At 36.2% G+C, this 18,197-nt stretch overlaps 1 protein-coding gene across 2 annotated transcripts in view; it reads right to left on the bottom strand.

Annotated features, from left to right (window-relative positions):
- Positions 1-2,269: 2,269 nt before the first annotated feature.
- Positions 2,270-18,197, bottom strand: part of HCRTR2 (hypocretin receptor 2) — a 107,357-nt gene continuing 91,429 nt past the window's right edge. Inside the window, exons 5-8 of one of the 2 annotated variants that reach the window (XM_070586303.1) lie at positions 9,818-10,038; positions 7,032-7,153; positions 4,743-4,969; positions 2,270-2,441 (exon numbers count right to left, since the gene is read on the bottom strand). In XM_070586303.1, coding sequence (XP_070442404.1) covers positions 2,388-2,441; positions 4,743-4,969; positions 7,032-7,153; positions 9,818-10,038 — 624 coding nt within the window. In that variant the 3' untranslated portion in view covers positions 2,270-2,387. Of the gene's footprint in view, positions 2,442-4,587; positions 4,970-7,031; positions 7,154-9,817; positions 10,039-18,197 lie in introns of those variants that run through there. The other variant, XM_070586302.1, reaches the window with a different exon arrangement.

Raw genomic sequence — 18,197 nt, 5'->3', positions numbered from 1 at the left:
TTCAGGCTGGGGGTTTCACTTTGTCTTTAGAAATTTCACCACACACACTCACATCCCATTTCCCTAGGAGACAAGCATTTGCTTTGCCTGGTTACTTAGGCTCAATTTTTGATATGAGTTAGAATAAACAGTGTTGAATAAAAATGGATTTTTTTCACTAAAATCTTTGGCCGTTGATTCTGTCATTTATCAGAAACATTTAGGTAAATGAAAAGCATAAAATATACATTTTAAAATTTATCATTGAACTTAAAATAGTGCTAAAACTTTTGTATATAATGACCGAGAAAAAAATAGCTTAATTACGTAAAAGCCATACTTACTAGTACTGTAGGAATAAATTGAAAATCACAAGATTATCATTTCCTCTAAGTCAAAATAAGATTAAATCTCTTAACTCAGATGAAACCTCCAAAATTTAATGCTATCTGTGTGTGGTTTTACGGTTTTTATGAAATATTTCTGTATTAATCTTAATCATCTTTATTATAGTACCTGCTCTTAAAAACAACATTAGAAACCTTTCACGTCATGATTATCCCTGGTTATATAAACTTATTGGGAAAAATATTTGGGTCATTAGGTACTGCACCAGAGGGCTTAATTTAATCCTTAACTGCAAAGGTTTGACACTAGTTATGAGTGAATATCTAACTTATCTAATCAGCCACAACAAGATTTTTCATACAATAGAGAGGGCAGTGTGGATGTGATTATAGAATTCTCAATATGACTTTTACTTAAAAACTACATAACGATCATCCTTCACAGCAGCTGGTGTGCAATCACATTGGATTTGGTAAGACATTTCCTCACGAAGACACAGTAGAAGCAAGCACAAAGGACTTTAAATTTGTAAGATAATTGTTAAGCAAGTGACATGTTGTTACACACATGGGATACAACAATTATAGAAATACATTTCATGAAAAACTTAGAAGACATTCTAATTCCAAGGCTTATAAAGAAAATTTAAGATAATAGAAATACGTGGCAAGTGGGAGGAAGGTTTTCGCCCCCTCGTTAATTGCAATTGTTCTCTAGAAAACAATCTCCGTTGAATTTTGGGAGATAATAGTATTTTTCATGCCTGTGAACTCTATTTTCTGTGGTACATAAGGTAATAGAATAGACTTAAGTTAGCAATATTTTGTCTGTTTACATATTGTCTCTAAAAAAAAGTCTATTTTGCTTGATGCCATTTGAAAATTAATTGCACATAACCTACTAGAATTTACTTTTTTTGATTTGTAACTTGTAGGTAGAAAAGTCATCTGTTGTAAAATTAACTGGAATTGTAAAGCTTTCTAAATTATAATAACTACTCACATTTTTCTGAAGTGCAGTTGATTACTATTATGATTCATATCAAGTGCAAAACATACTAGTATTAAAAGAATAATAGCCCTCCTCACAATTTGTGCAGTAAGTATCTTTGGGGTCTGTCATTCTGATATTTCAGGTTCGTGTATATTCAGAGTACATTTGTCAAACATATTTACCTGTATCATTATTAGAACAATGTACATTGAAAGTGACATTCAATATCGTCATGTCTAATACTTTTGCAATTAATTCATCAATGATTTATAACAGTTATTTAATACCCAAGAAGCGCTCCAAGCCTTGGAGAACTTAGGAGTCATTTTCCTCATAAACTGAGTCATCTTTTGCCAAGAATGAATGCATTCAAGTATCAAAGTTTTCATGGGTTTGCAGAAATTCAGAAATCATGAAGTTCAAATGGATTCCATATTAGATAAAATTATCATCTCAGCCTTTTTGATAACAAAATTTCAGTAACATTAATGACACTTTACATTAAATCTTTGAAATATAGCAAAAAAAGATACATATTCTATGTATAGCATAAGACAGTCACAACATATTTCTTTCATAAGAAGTCTTCTCATTTGTGTCATTAGCACATAATGAGGTAAGTAGTTGACCCTTTATCCCTCCAACTTGGCAGGGTTTGGGAACACCTGTTTCTTTACCATTTGTCCTATTAAGGTAACCATACTGAATCCAGACCTCTCAGAAGGATTCCTGCTATCAATGTGCTGGGAGCAACGTGCACGGTATACCATTTCACCCCCACAGTTTCTTGTAAGTACTGGTGTTTGTTTTTCTTCTAGGCAATGATTATTCTTAGAAACTGTCTGCTCCTGCAAAACTTAGCCTGTAGTAAGTATAAACAAAGTTGGAAATTTGAAAGTTTTAGTTAGAAACTCAAGTCATCCAGATACACGTAAAGCGTACAAGGGCTGTAAAACCCGTCTTCTTTCACACTGCACTTGTAAAACAGGGGCAGTTGTCTCATAAATTACTATCTCTGAGTGAGGTGACACTGAATGACACTCCACATTCATACTCAGCCTCTTGTTTCATACCTCCAAACAGGTTGACAGTAGTGATGACGGAGGTTCCTGTTGTAGATAACGGTGCAGTAAAATACTTTGTTTCACAGGGGCTAACAAACAGGAGCCTGGTGGTATCGCTTGGAGCAGTGATTCTCAAATTTTAAGGAGCTTCAGAATCACCTGGAGGACTTGTAAACACGCAGATTCCTCAGTCCCACCCCCACAGGTTCTGATCCAGTAGATCTGGGCTAGGGTGAAAATTTGCGTGTCTAAGTTGTCAGGTGATGCAAATGATGATAGTTCTAAAACCACACGTGGAGAGTCATTGATTTAGAGCAAAGGAATTCTGACTTCGAGTCTGTTCTTAACCCACAATCACACAACTGCCACCTCTCTGAGGCTCTCTCTCTCTCCCCCTCTCACAATCTCTCTCCTTCTTAAGTAATAGAGAACTATACGTATTAGGGTCTAAAGAATTTAGCTCTTACTCTGAGATATCTCTCAACTTTTAAGGCATATTATCAATATTATTTGAGGTTATCTTCAAACTATTTAAAGTGCTAGCTTCCGCCAGAATCTGAAAATTATAACTCTCCTTTCATGCCACATAACTAAGAAAAAAGTTCTCAGATGTATAAGGGAGAAAGGAGAGAGTTGCAATACTTTGCTTTCATTGATATCACTCTGATACTAGCAATATCACTTCAACAAACTTCATATGCGAGCGTAGTTTTTGCTTTGAGTAGTAAAAAGCACAAGGTAATCCCAAATCCTAAACTATGCAAACAACTTGGGGTTAATTTGGTTGTATTACTTCTTTCTGAAAGTGATGTGTTGGAAAAAAGCAAGAAAAGAACAAGATAATTTTTATCGTCTATGAAAATCTTAAATATTGTTCTCCGTATCTTTTGTTTCAATAAAATAAGAGCGCCTGCCACTATGAGAAGAGCAACTTTTCAACTTTTTGAAAATTAAGCTTTTCAAACTTTAGTTTTAAAGTGAATATTTGAACCAGAAGAATTTTTCAGAGGAACAAATTTGAACTATTCAGTGCTTTGAAGCCCAGATCTTACATTTGTACAAAATATGCTGTGCTCCTATTGATCTGTGTGTAAGTTCAGAGCAAGCCCCTCCATCCTTCTAATCACCTGGCTGTCAGCTGCAGGCCCAGGTGCAACTCACTGTCATGGCCAATGTGACTGTAATTAATCAGAAACAATACAACACAACCTGATGGCCAGCGTCTGGGTGAGGAACACCATCATAGGTTGCTTCACTACTCCGCCTGTCCGAATCTGTCCCCCACAGTGATTTGCTTCCCTGCCCATTCTGTCAACATGTCTCCCTCAGCAGCCTAGAGCTCTTCTGAAGGCACAGTTAGATCCAACCCCCCTCCCCCCATTCCCTACCACCTAGCACAGTGGGTGCTTCCTGCTAAGTATTTGATAAATATTTATGAAATTTAAACAAATGCAAATATTTACTATCAAATATCCATGGCATTCACCTGCCCAATATGGGGCCCAGGTGTGATTTAGCAGTCTACTACTTCTTTTCTTAGTAAATTGCTTTCTTGATTTAATCTAGCAAGGCCACACATCATTTCTACTGGTTAGAAGAATATAGCAATGTGATTTTATCTTATCCTTAAATGCCAAAGTCTTTTCTTAGAGATGGAAATGATGATGTGTTTGTAGTTACTCCAAAATTTTTATTTTAATACCATCTTACTGGCCATGTGTTGAGATGAGATATGCTAGCAATGGGAAAGTTACAAACCTGAGAAAATTGTGTAAATGAATGATAAAAGTAATGAAAAATAAAGTTTAATAGTGTATATTTTTATATGGTTTTGAAAGATAGCTTTCGAATTATCTAATATATATGCTATTTTGTATATAAATATTCTCTCCGATGTCGCATTGTAATGACAGTTTTTGTGATTTTGTTAAAACTATAAAGTCAGCTAACATATCTGTTGTTAATTCAGTTGGTAATTGCTACTTCTTTTAGTAGCCAAAGAAAGTCATTGGATAACTCTTGGTCATTTTTTGCAAGCAATTTGAATGTGAGAGATTAAAATAACAATTAGCATTAGAAATGTTCAAACATTTAATTGACGAATCATAATACACAAAACTAAAAGTGAAATAGCCTGCAATAAATTCAGTTGAAAGTTAAACTTCTCACATGTTTAAATCAAAAGTTGAGAAATTATTTTAAACCGTCGTATTTTATTTCCAAAGATCAACCGATTTTGAAAAAAAGAAAAATGGCTCCACAAAGTAATTTTAGCTTCAGATCATTAGGATAATAAAATTTCTGTGTACAGAGCTTTAAAAAAGAATTGTTTTCCCTGTCACGTGGATGAATATTCTACCAGTTCTGCAGCGGTCCCGCTCCATTGGCCGCTGGGAGTGTGCTTATGCTGGTGAGCACAACTTGCTCTGAGAGTTTTGATATGTTATCAAAGTTGCTGATCTGGGTGGTCAGAGACTTCCGGCTCTCAGTGCTCGTTCGCCCCCTGGTAAGCCTATCCTCCTGGCCATGGTGAACTCCAAGGCAACAGCAAGAAAATGCAGCTTTAAATTCCTCTCGAAATTTTCCTGGCAAACCAGGGAGAATGAAAGGAACAAATTAGGCATAAATATGTTTCAGCAAATCATGAATAGGGTACAACTGACTTGCTCCCTTGAGCCAAACTAACGATGAGGTGCAATATTTTGCAAAGGTGGGGAAAAAAGGAAAAGGAAATTGCATTACTGGGAGCATGGTAGACTCATGAAACAATGAGGAATTTCCATAAAATAATGACTGCTTTTCATGTGTGATGTTTGGAGGCTGTTTCATTCCGTTAGAGTCAAACATCGCATATTTGTGAATGGGGTTATTTTTAACTAGGTAACTATAATAAAAGTGACCATCGGGAGAAGGACACCCAGGGATATTTAACAATTCCCAAAATGGTGACACCTATGTGTACATAGCCAAAGCTATACAGAAATTACCCCTTCACTGTACTCTGAAGAAATTATTTTACTGACATGATCAGTTCAACAAAGTATCTAGAAAAAAATCTTAAAATATCAAGAAAATTTCTAAAGTTCAGTAATGAGCATAAGGCAGAACAAAATAAAAACACTAAAGGAAAAATAATGACTTTAGAAATTATTCCTTGTCTTTAAATTGCTAACTTGCAACTGGAGAAGTATGAAAATGAACATTTTTATGGGTAAATGTCAGTGTTGGGAATCATCATTTCCTCTCTGAGCCTCAAGGACCAAACTGGGTTATTGAGTGATCAAATGAGAAGATGCTTGTCCAAGCGCCTAGGATAACAGCAGGCACATAACAAGTCCTCAGTGGGTACTGGTCACCTTCCCTGCCTCACTCTTGACCCCATAATAGACCTTTAAAAGTTGGTTCTGTGTCTTCGCTTCAAATGCTTCTCCCTATAACCTCCTAATAGGTTTTACCTGCTTAGTGCGAGGCTCAGGGCTTGAGTCATTTCTCACCCCATGGCAATTGCTTTGCCACTGCTTTCCGAGCCACAGCCCCACACGGCACCTTCTCCCTTCAAACATAGCATGGGGCAGTGGTATTTGGTTGTCCCAGACCTAACGTCATCTTTATTTTGGAGACTGGGGCTGGCTGTGGCAGGGGATGGCCTGAAAATGGGAACTGGATACAAAACAAGCCTCACATATACACCACTTGGTTCTCTCCAAGGTGAAATAAAGCAGGGACATGCCAGGATGGAAAAAAAAGTCATTAAAAAATCTAATTGACTAGTTGGTTGTCTTTTATATACATATATATATATATATATATGTATATAACCTATACAACTGAGAAAGCCAAAGATGAAGTTGGAAAATACACATACTTATTAAGTATGCAATAAAATGAACTTCTTATTTTTCCATATGAGATAGAAATGAAAAAGAAATAGTCGACCAGTTAGAGAAGAAGACATTGTAAAGATATAGCTAATTAAAACACAATTCTAATAGTCAATCAGGCAAAATGTTTGTAAATAAAACAATAATTAATTAAATGATTATTATAATTATAGTGATTCCCTAAATAGAGATAGATTAAATCAGTTACAGATGGGTGTATCTGTGGGTGCTATCTTATGTGTTCTTTAGGAGTAATATTTTTTGTGTTCAGTAAGAAATCTCAAGACAAACTCAAGAGATGTTACCCACCAGAGAAATGTAAACACAGAAAAATACCTAAAAGTGGAAAGGTTCCAATTCAGTCTCAATTAGTCTACAAATGTTGGCAAAGGAAATAATATAGCAAGGCTGTTTTATTTTCAGAAAAAATTATGTTACATTTTTGTAAATCATAAGCTTAACCGTATGAAAAGCAAGATTCTGTATTACTCAGTTTTCACAATTTTCACTTTTCTCCTATTTCAACATTTCTCCTAAATTTTATGGAAATTAATGATTTAGATAATTGTCTCTGATGAGTTAGGTAACAACTATTCCCTCTCATAAGGGAAGAAACTTGAGACAAATCCTATCTGAGAAAAGAAAATCTCGTACCACGGCAACTCAGCTCCTCGTACAGTTTGAGAGTATTCCAAACCTTGCAGTCATTGATCCCTCACCCTTGGTTACAATTGTGGCTTATACAGAAGAAACAGTTGAAACTCACCACTCAGAAAATTATAAATAATTGGGTTCGCAGCACTATTGGCATATACAAGCCAGTGTGAAAATGTAAACCAGGCATATACAGTCTCTCTGTCTTCAGTGTGGGTAAACATCCCAAATACTCTGTAGGAAAAGAAATAGTCACAGGAAATCCAGTGTGATTCTGGAAAGTGCTTTTCAAATAGCTAAATTCAAGGGTGAACAAAGCCCTTGATGGAAGCTTCCTGACCCCTGCCCTCCCCTGCCGCAGGCATTGACCACTGATGGGTTTATGGCACCGCAGTGGGTTTAGAATAATCCCAGCGCGGGCCACAGAGCCTCCATGGCATGATTAGTAAATCAAAATTCAGATCAGATCAGAGAAGAAGGGTCTTTCTCTCCTGTAAACAGCAAATGCAGTAATATTTCTTGTGGGTGAGAATACAGAGGTTAAATTTCTATCTGTCTTCTTTCTTTCATTTTGTTTCTAAATACAATTGAGCAATGTTTGTTAACATTCCATTTTGTGTGTCATTTAGAAAGCATCCCAAATCGCAGTCTATAAGTCCTTGCTACTTTCGTTTGGGCACTGATCGAAATACTACATTTCTTCAACTCCAATATTCCCAGCTTTGCTGAAATTTGGCTTCTGGGACTTTTTTATACCCAGAGAAGAACTAGTTTGCAGTAGGCAAAATTCTAGTAATTTCTTAAAATTCATGAGTTTTAATATTTGTATTTATTATTTTAAACTCTGAAAAATATTTCATTGTGATATCCTTAAAGGTCATTTTTAAGATTTGTTCCAAACTTAGAAATATTCCATTCCCTAGCCAACAGAAGGTAACTTGCAGAGCTACCCAATAAATTTATAGGCTGAAGATTATAACTCATTTCCTGCCAGAGGCTCCATCATTAATTGTGTAGCTTGTGTCCATAAAGGAAATGCATTTCTGGAATAATGCGATGCTCTATGGGATACTGGAGTTTTACAAAGTACGATATGGAGTGAAACAACATGGACAAAAGGAATTAATAATGTGTTATAACCTTCTACCACAGTATATCCTGAAGTCCTAGAGAAACCAGCACTGCCTTAAAGAAGTTGGCTTGGACTAGTCAGGCAAAAAGTTAAGTTTCAAGGAAAAGAAATTAGGAATTTATTTTAAGAGAAAGAAAACACAGATGTGTCATGCAAGGGGAAATAAGCAGATAAGCATTTGAAGAAAATGCGTTTGGTAAAGAGAAAAACAATTTTGAAGGTTATTTCAGGTCTTATTTTGTAGAAAAGAGCAGATTGCTCAAAAACTTGAATACATTTTAAGTTTAACATGAACTTTAGAAAGTCACTTATTTTCTTCGGAAAGGAAGATATTTAAGTCAGAAGAATAAGATAAATTTCATGGACAAGTAGGTATTTGGAACTAGTTAAAGGAAAGGTACAAGTGCTGAGCTGCAGGAAATCAGAATGAGCAATGTAGAGAGCAGTAAATCCAATTTTCATTGAGTTTAGACTGACTAAAATAGAGGTACCAAAAAAATCCAAAAACAAAAAAGAAGAGAAAACCCATCCAGTATCATGGCATGTTTTTAAAGTTCTTAAGAGCTGAAAACATCATCCAGCAAAAGACTAGAATAAATTTGCATGAGATTTTTGTGGGCAAGAAAAATAAGAGGGATTTATGAAAAGATATGGAGGGTAAAGTAGCTTTCATGTTCTTGTGAGCCCGTATACGTTTCCAGGACCCAAGCTGCCGAAAATCTTACACTTTTAAGGCGGTGTCTGTGGTAAATATTTCTGAACAAAAGTTCGTTTTCTGTTTCTTCTCCATTGAAAAAGTCATGAAGCAATCAAAAACAAGGGCCAAAGAGAAAGAGAAATCTTTGCAGCTGGTTATACCACCTTTCATCTGTGTGAGTCCAGCCAAAGCGGCCTCTCTCCAGGGTCCCCAGCTGTGAGGAATATGATATTAACTCTGAATCAGGGAAAAGAGAGAGGAGCGATCCTAGTTTAAGTTCGAGCCTATTACAAACAGAATTAGTATTACCTTGGGAGCAGACTGTGCAATGGTTATGATAATTCCCGGTACGGTTGGCTGGCTGTGAAGTTCCCGCTTACCGCTGCCCCTGCCCCGGCTGTTTGTGTTAGTCAATTGTTTTAACTGAATAATGTAACACGTAACAAACAACATATTTTCTCTCACTTAAAAATTTTGTGCTGATTTTTATTAATATTCACCCTGAGCTTCATTCAATGACCTCAGGAAATGATTTTCTTTCTTTCTATTTAAACATTCAAAACACAGCATGTACCGTGATCCTTTCTTTTTGTTTTTTTTTTTTTAGTGCTCACAAATGTACTTTTAAGTATAATTACAATGTTAACAAAACACTTATCTCCTTTTATCCTTTAGATAGCGTTCTGTCATGATTCTCTGTGTCTTGGAGAACAAAGTTTTGGAAAACCCATTTGTTCTGATCAAAAAAGAACTCCAAGTTGTAAATGAGATTTTTGCATTAGAACTTTTTCTGCTTCTAAAGCTTAGCAATTAGCTTGAAGCGGTCAGAGGAACATCTGCTTTATGTCTGCCATTCAACAGAGAATTTGCATGAACACGAGCATTTAGAGCCTGAGTACTCAAAAGGCTATTCGCCTTACCTGTTGGTAACAACACATGGAGTTACGTGGCCTGACAAGCTATCTGGGATGAGGGTTTAGATTTTTCTCTGGCTTGAAAAAATAAAGTTCTTAATTAAGCACCAAGAAATGACAGATTGCTTCATTCTCAAATAATAGGTGAACTTTACCTCTTTAGCACATTGAGGATGCTAATTGGTAGATAGCAAATTGCAAACACCAAAAGCACAACCATCAACATCCGGGCTGTTTTTCGTCTGGCCCGGATCTGCTTTATTTCGGCGGCCACAGCGCTAATCCTGGACTTGGTCTGCTGTCCTGGCCCTCGAGGCTGTGAAACAGGCTGTAGGGGCTTCCATTTTCTCTGAACTACAGATGACGTTCCAGGGATCTGAAAGGAGCAGAGACCCTTTATTGTTATCTAACTTCGAAAGCTCTGCTTTGGAGAAGTAATTAGAAGACACAGTAAGGAGATTGTCCCAGGCGTCAGTGGTCTGGGAGGTTTCAGGGCCTGTTTCCCCAGAACATTTGCTGAGTTGAGTATGTTCTTGAGTAATACAGTTGAGTGCCAAATAGGAGTTTGGGTGGAAAAAAGTTTGAAACATCACAATTCTGTCAAGGTCTAAAAAGAGCTGCAAATGGAAGAGCAAGCTCTTTATAGAAAGAGAAGTTGTACATCCAGACAACGGAATCTCATTCGACACTAAAAAGAAATGAGCTATGAAGTCATGAAAGAACATAGAGGAAACTTAAGTGAAAGAAGCCAATTTGAAAAGCCTACATACTATATAATTCTGAATCTATGACATACGGGCAAAGATAAAACTATGGAGACAGGGAAAAGATCCGTGGTTGGCACAGGTTGAGAAGGGAGGATAATTAGGCAGAGCGCAGAGGATTTTTAGGGCAGTGAAAATACTCTGTATGATATTATAATGATGGCTACATGGCATTATACATTATACGATGTATTTGGATACATTGTCCAAACCCCCAGAATGCACATCAAGAGTGAACCGCGAGGCAAAGTGTGGACTTTGGGTGGTCACGCTTTGTCAGTGTTGGTCATCAGTTGTAACAATTATACCACTCTGGCGGAGAACGTTGATAATGGAGAGGCTGTTCACGAGTGGAGGTAGGGACCATATGGGAATCTCTATACCTTCCGCTCAGTTTTGCTGTGAACCTAAAACTGCTCTAAAAACAACAACAAAAAAGGCTCTTAGTTTAAAAAAGAGAGAAGTAAAGATTGAGAAAGAAGAGCAGTAAAATGATTACAACCATATTGTCGTCTTAGGCATTCTGGTTCAGCTCACGGACCTAAGTTTAAAGAGAAGGAGAACCTCACAGGCAATTGCAAAAGGGACCTGCATGGATTTTTCATGCATCAATACTGCCATCTGCTGCCAGATGGAGAGAAGGGACCTAAGGACCTGTGGCTTTCTGTTAGGTTTTCTGCTTTTGAGGTTTGACCAATGCAAACCATTGAATGAAAGGAATAAAAAATAAATAACACATTCTTTGTTGCTTACTATTTATTGTTACGAGATTGCTTGAAGCCAGTTTTATATTGCAACCCTTTAAAATGCGCATGAAAACATAAACCCGTGTGGTCTTACATTAACATTTCAAATAGCTGGAATTTGTTATAACAGTTACACAACTTGTACTTTTCCATTTCTTTTCAAAGTTGTTTGATAATAGCAGGGAGGCCCTCCAAGTATAATATTTTCTTAATTATAAGCTCATGAAGATTGATAGGGCTTAGTGAGCAAAACAATAAAATTCAGCATGTGTAATTTTTTTAAAGAGGAAAATCTGCCAACAAGCACACTGCAAGGCCGTCTTAGTTCTATTAAGATTATTCAGCTGTTGCTTTTATCTCTGTGCTGCAAGCTGGGACAGAGCGATGTATCCCTGTGGTCTCTCAGAATGGATGTTGGATGGATTCAGTTGCTTTCTACATCACAAGATCCAAGTCTGTTAGATAATCCTTAATTTGAGAACAGAATTTTACTTTGATGCCCACACAAATTAATATGATGCTCCTTTGACCATAACTATTCTCTCACAAAAAGAAGCAAGTGAAATTAATGAAAATCTGCCCTTAAATAGAAAAAACTTGGTAAATTATTTCCCTTCTGACTCTACATGTCGTGTCACTTTCTATGTCCTGTCACATAGACTGACCTTTCACACAGTGGTGGCCCGCTCAATCTTCTTGTCCATTGGTTGAGGGGAGACAAAAGCTGAGAATCATTCCTTCTCTGTGAGTCTGTTTTTAAATAGTCATTTTTAAAATAAGTGAAGAGAAGTTGCAATGGGTGCTGGAAAGTTCCAGGAGAACTCTGGCATGAGTAACCCTATAAATGTCTGCTAAATGGCCTTGAACTATTCTCTAAATGATCCTTGAGAGATCATTTAAACTTTAGCACTTTCATTATGAAGCACTCCCCTCAAGGGAAGAACCAATATCTTGCATCTGATGAGCTCTGCAACCATCAGAAACAGAGTCCCCACAAAGAGAAATGCCACAGGGAGCATGGCTATGCTCCCTACAGTCAGAGAAAAGAAAGTGGGGAGAATGTCCCCTTTTAGATGATGATCTAAATAAGGATGGAAGACGTTTAATCCTGCACTCATCTTGAGGAGACATACAACTCTCCCCACTGACAAGTTGTCTATGTCTGGAGAAAGTCAGCATAACATTAATAGAAATCACTGGTATTAACTGAGCACCAGAAACTATGCCTAATCTTGAGTCATCATTGAGGTCTTCCTAAAAGCAGACTATTGGCAATCCTAATTTTTAGATGATCAAGCAGACACTGAGAAGGACTAAATAAAATATCCAAGTCTACATGTGACAAGCCAGAATTTGCACTCAGGTCTATCTGATTGTAATGCTCATTTTTTCCCCTTGTTATTTAAGGTTTCCATTTATAAACTTCAACATAATGTGATACGGAAGTCGGTAAATTCTTAAATATATGCCTAGTTATATAAAAGCAACAATAACTATGCAAGAGGGCTTTGAGAGATCCAGCCTGGGGAACTGTCCATGTGGGAAGGTCTTTCGCCTGCCATGTCAGTAACGGTTCAGCAACCTCTTCCTGCACAAGGTGCACGCACACACACACACACACACACACACAGACACACCACTTGTATTCCACTATTATAAATAAACTTTAAAATCCTCTTTGACATGAAAATACATCCTGCAAGAGGTATTACCATACTTACGAATCGGAAATATCATGTAAATAATGGACCTTGAAATCTGCCCTGGCTTAAGAAGTATTTGTGACCGGGATAAAGTTATAATCAAAAGGCAAACATGTTGCAGACGTTAAAAGGGACATAAGAGAATATTATGAACAACCAATAACTCTGCAAACTTACATGAAATGGATACACACCTGGAAAAACAGATTACCAAAAGGGACAGTATCATTACAAACCTTGCTACAAAAAAACTCCAGGCCCAGATAGGTTCATTGATGAATTCAACCAAACAGTAAGGAATAAATAATACCAATCTTATTCACGCTTTTTCTGAAATTCAAAAAAATGATAATACTTTCCTACTAATTTTATGAGGCCACAGTTACCCTAATAATCAAAGACATGACGACAGCAAAAAAAAAACCACTGAGAAAATCTGTTATGAATAGAGATGAAAAACTCTTTAAAAATGTATTATCAAAGCAAATCCAGCAATATACAAGGGCATAATAGATTTGGCTCAATAAATCAATCAGGTGTATTCCAACGATGCAGTGTTGGTTTAACATTAAAAAATTAGTCAATGCAATTTAGCGTATAAACAGAATAAAAGAGAAAAAAATATGATCATCTCAATAGATAAAGGAAAAGCATTTGAAAAATTCAACCACTATTTCATGATAAAACTCTCAGTAAACTAGTAAATTAGTAATAGAAGGAAACTTCCTCAACTTGATGAAGGACATCTATGAAAAGCCTTCAGCAATTATCCTACCTAATGGTGAAAGATGAACGCTTTCCCCTAAGATTGGGAAGTAGGAAATGAAGTCTTCTCTCACTGCTTCTACTCAACAGTGTACTGAAGGTCCTAGCCAGTACAAGAAGATGAGAAAAATAGATAAAATGCACATAGACTGCTTCTATTGTGAGGATATTATTGCTTACAAAGAAAATCCTAAGGAATCTACAAAAAAGCCTCTAGAACTAATACTTGAATTTAGCAATATGCAGGACACAAAATCAATAAACAAAAACCAATTGTATCTCTACATACTAACAGTAAACAATTGGAAAATTAAATTATAAAATAACAGGTTTCAACAGCAAAAACATGTATTCTTAGGGAAACATTTAACAAAATGTGGACAAAATATGTATAGAGAAAATTATGAGAATTATTAAGGGGTATTAAAGAAGAGCTAAATAAGTGGAGAGATACACCACGTTCATGGATCAGAAGACTTCACATTGTTAATATGGCACTTCTTCCCAAATGGATCCATAGATTGAATGCAATAAATGATATTCAAAATGAAAGCAATCTCTTCAAAGAAATTGAAACAGTGATTTTTAAAATTTTTATGAAAATATTAAGGACTTGGAATAGCAAAAACAGTACTAAAAAATGAACAAAGTGAGAGGACTCATGCGATCTAATTTCGAGACTTATAGTAAAGCTGTATACATAAAGTGTATGTATATGTATGTGTGATTGTGTGTATCTCAGAGAAAAGAAGAGGACTATCCTGATATATACAGTTTGCAAGTTATCTCATTAAAAAGGTGCCTGGAAAAGAGATCACCTGGAAAATGGTATGGAGTTATGAAGGAACCTAGTAAAGAGTCATTTAATGGCTCCCAGGGAAGGGAGGATAACTATTCCAAGCAAGGAGACGGAGAGACACAGATAGGAGGGCCATGAGAAGTGAGTGTATGAACAATGAGGCCATGAACAACCTTGCCTAATGCTGGCAAATGATCAAGCAAGAAATCTGCAGGAAAATATTTTCTGGAAATCATTGGTGATCTTAGTGAGAGCCGTTTCATTGTAGTGATGGGACTTGAATCAGAATGAAGTGGGCTGAGAAATCAGCAGGGTGGGGGGTGGTGAGAAAAAGAAGCCAATGAAAGGAAATGTCCAGAACTTTAGCTAGGAGGAGGATGAGCGAAGAGTTAAGTTGGTAGCTGGAAGGGTCTAAGAGTTTGGATGATGCTTTTTTTCAGTTCTTAACAAATGCCAAGAGCACAGGTCTCCTTTAGCTTTCTCCTCTGCTTTAACTCATTACCCATTTTATCATAATAGAGTTCAACTGATGCTTGGTAGTGCTCTCTCATATGAAACAACACCCTCTTTACATTTCTCTGTCTGGTAGGAACAATGGGACTTTTTCTTACCCAGTACCATTTGGGGATGATTGTGTTCCAAGACCCACCGACTTTTTTCCATTTAACTCTATGACATCTTGACAAATATTTTTGACCCTGGTACTGCTCTTTTACAGTTTAAATGCACCTGCTAAGTTCTTTCTTTCTTCCTTTCTTTTTTTTTTTTTTGATTAGGAAGACAGGCCCTGGGCTAACATCTGTTGCCAATCTTCCTCTTTTTTTTTTTTCTCCCCAAAGCCCCTCAGTACATAGTTGTATATCTAGTTGTAGGTCCTTCTAGTTCTTCTATGTGGGGCGCCACCTCAGCATGGCTTGATGAGCAGTGCTAGGTCTGCACCAGGATCTGAACCAACAAACTCCGGGCTGCTGAAGCAGAGTGTGTGAATTTAACCACTACGCCACCGCTGGCCTGCTAAGTTCTCATGATATGGATCATGATTATTTTCTTTGTCTCATCTCTTCACTTCACTCTCGCAATAAATAACTCTACATTCAGATTCTACAGACAGCCCATGTGAACCACAACTTCTGTCCTTGATCCTCTTACTCAACCCTTCAACCCATGCCTCCTGTCGCTTGTCCATCCTGGAATCTGTTGTCTGTCAGCATTATTCCATCACACAGTCAATTAGCTCTTCTTTGTAGAAATTTGTTTCCCCTCTCCTTCCTAGGATCCAACATGTAGTTTTCACTAAATCGGCCCTCTCCTGCTTCCGCACGTATACAGGCCTTAAAATCTTTAGTCACAAAGAAACTTTACAATAGGTCCCATTATACACTGTCATTACATCAACCTGCCAAATTGTGTGTTTGACCTTTTTCCTTTCCTACAGTTTCAGTAGAAAAATTTTCTAAAATAAATTCCCTCCATCTTAAAATTATTTCTTTAATTTCTAAAAACCTGTCATTTTTTGTTCTTTCTGTTTTAAAAACAGATTTATTGAGATATAATTTCCATGCCACAAATTCGTCCCTTAAACACTGCAGTTAAGTGGTCTTCAGTGTATTCACAGAGTTGTGTAATTATCACAGCTTCACTATCTAATTCCAGAACATTTTCATCACCCCAAAATGAAACTCCAAACCCACTAGCAGTCACTCTGCATTGCCTCATCCCATCAACCCCTGCCAACCACAAATCTTTCTGGCTCTATACGTTTGCCTATTCTCTACACTTCCAGTATATAAAATCATACAGTATGTGGTTGTTTGCATCTGGCTGCTTTCACTTAACAATCTTTTCAAGGTTCATCCATGTTGTAGCATGTGTCAGTACTTCATTTCTTTTCATAGCTGAACAATATTCCATTGAATGCATATACCACAATTAGTTTATCCATTCATCCACTGATGGACGTTTGGACTTTTTGGCTACTATGTGTAATGCTGCTATGAATATCTATGTGTAAGTTTTTTTGTGGACATGTTTTTAGTTCCCTTGGGTATATACCTAGGGATTAAATCGGTGGTACACATAGTAATTCTTTGTTTAAGACTTTAAGGAACTGCTGACTGTTTTTCAAAGTAGCTGCATCATTTTCCATTCCCACCAGCAACGTCTGAGGGTCCTCAAATTTCTCCACATCACCAACAATTGTTATTGTCTGTCTTTTTAATAATCTTTTTTTAATTTTAGCCATTTTATTGAGTGTGAAGAGGTGTCTCACTGCGCTTTTGATTTGCATTTCCCGGATAGCTAACGCTATTGAGCCTCCTTTCATGTACTTATGGGCCAATTGCATATCTTCTTTGGAGAAATGTTTATTCAAATTTTCACCCATTTTAATGGATTATTTCTTTTTACTGTTGTGTCATAGAGTTCTTTATACATTTTGGGCACAAGTCCTTTATCAGATATGTGATTTGCAAATATTTTCTCTCATTCTGTGGGTTGTCTTTTTGCTTTCCGCATGGTATACTTTGATGCACAAAAGTTTGATTTCAATAGCATCCAATTTATCTACTTTTTTTTTCATTTTTTGCTTGTGGTTTTGGTGTCACATTTAAGAAACCGTTGTCTAAACCAAAGTCATACGATATATGACTAAGGCTACCTAACGAATGTTTTCCTCTGAGCTTTATAGTATTAGATCTTATAGTATATTATGGTATAGTATAGTATATAACTCCATTTTGAGTTAAATTTGATATCTGGTGTGAGATGCAGTCCAACTCTATTTTTTTGCTTATGGATATACAGTTATTCAAACACCACTTTTTGACAAGACTATGATTTTCCAAATTGAATTGTGTTGGTACCAAAACTCAATTGATCATAAATATAAGGGTTTATTTGTGAACTCTGAATTCTATTTCATTCATCTATAAGACTATCTTTATGCAAATACCATACTATACTGATTTCTTTAGCTGTATGATAAGATTTGACATTGAGAAGTGAGTGTTCCAAATTTGTTCTTCTTTTTGAAGACTATTTTGGCTATTCTTGGTCCTTTGCATTTCCATATTAGTTTTAGTATGAGCTTGCCAATTTGTGCAAACAAAAAATAAAAAAGAAAGACAGCTGGGATTTTGATAGAGATTGTGTTGAATCCATAGATCAATTTGGGGACTTTTTCTCTATTAACAATATTAAGACTTCCAATTTGTGAACATGGAACATCTTTTCATTTATTTTGTCATTCTTTAATTTTTTAATGATAGTTTTTAGTTTTAAGTGTACGAGTCATATACTTCTTTTACTAAATTTATTTGTAAGTATTTTATTCTTTTTGGTGCTATTTTAAATGGAATTGTTTTGTTAATTTCATTTTTGGATTGTTCTTTGCTAGTGTATAGAAGTGAAACTGATTTTTGTATTAGGCATCAAGATTGGAAAGAAGGAAATAAACTATCTCTATTTGTAGATTACATGACCTTGTATATAGAAAATCTGAAAGAATTCACATGCAAAAAAAATATTAGAACTAATAAACTAGTTCAGTAAGTTTCCAGGATAACATACATTCCCATCTTGATGCCTTTTATTTTTCATTATTATTAATATTATTTCTTGACTAATTGACCTGGATAAAATCTAGTTCTATTCAGTATTGACTAGAAGTGATAAGACCAGATGTCTTTGTCTTATTCCTGATCATAGAAGAGAGATATTCAGACTTTCACTGTTAAGTATAACATTAGCTGTGAGGTTTT

This window comes from Equus przewalskii, chromosome 19 (genome assembly GCF_037783145.1).
Source record: "Equus przewalskii isolate Varuska chromosome 19, EquPr2, whole genome shotgun sequence".
In the NCBI taxonomy this organism is placed as follows: domain Eukaryota; kingdom Metazoa; phylum Chordata; class Mammalia; order Perissodactyla; family Equidae; genus Equus; species Equus przewalskii.
This window is presented reverse-complemented; position numbering and strand designations above follow the sequence as displayed.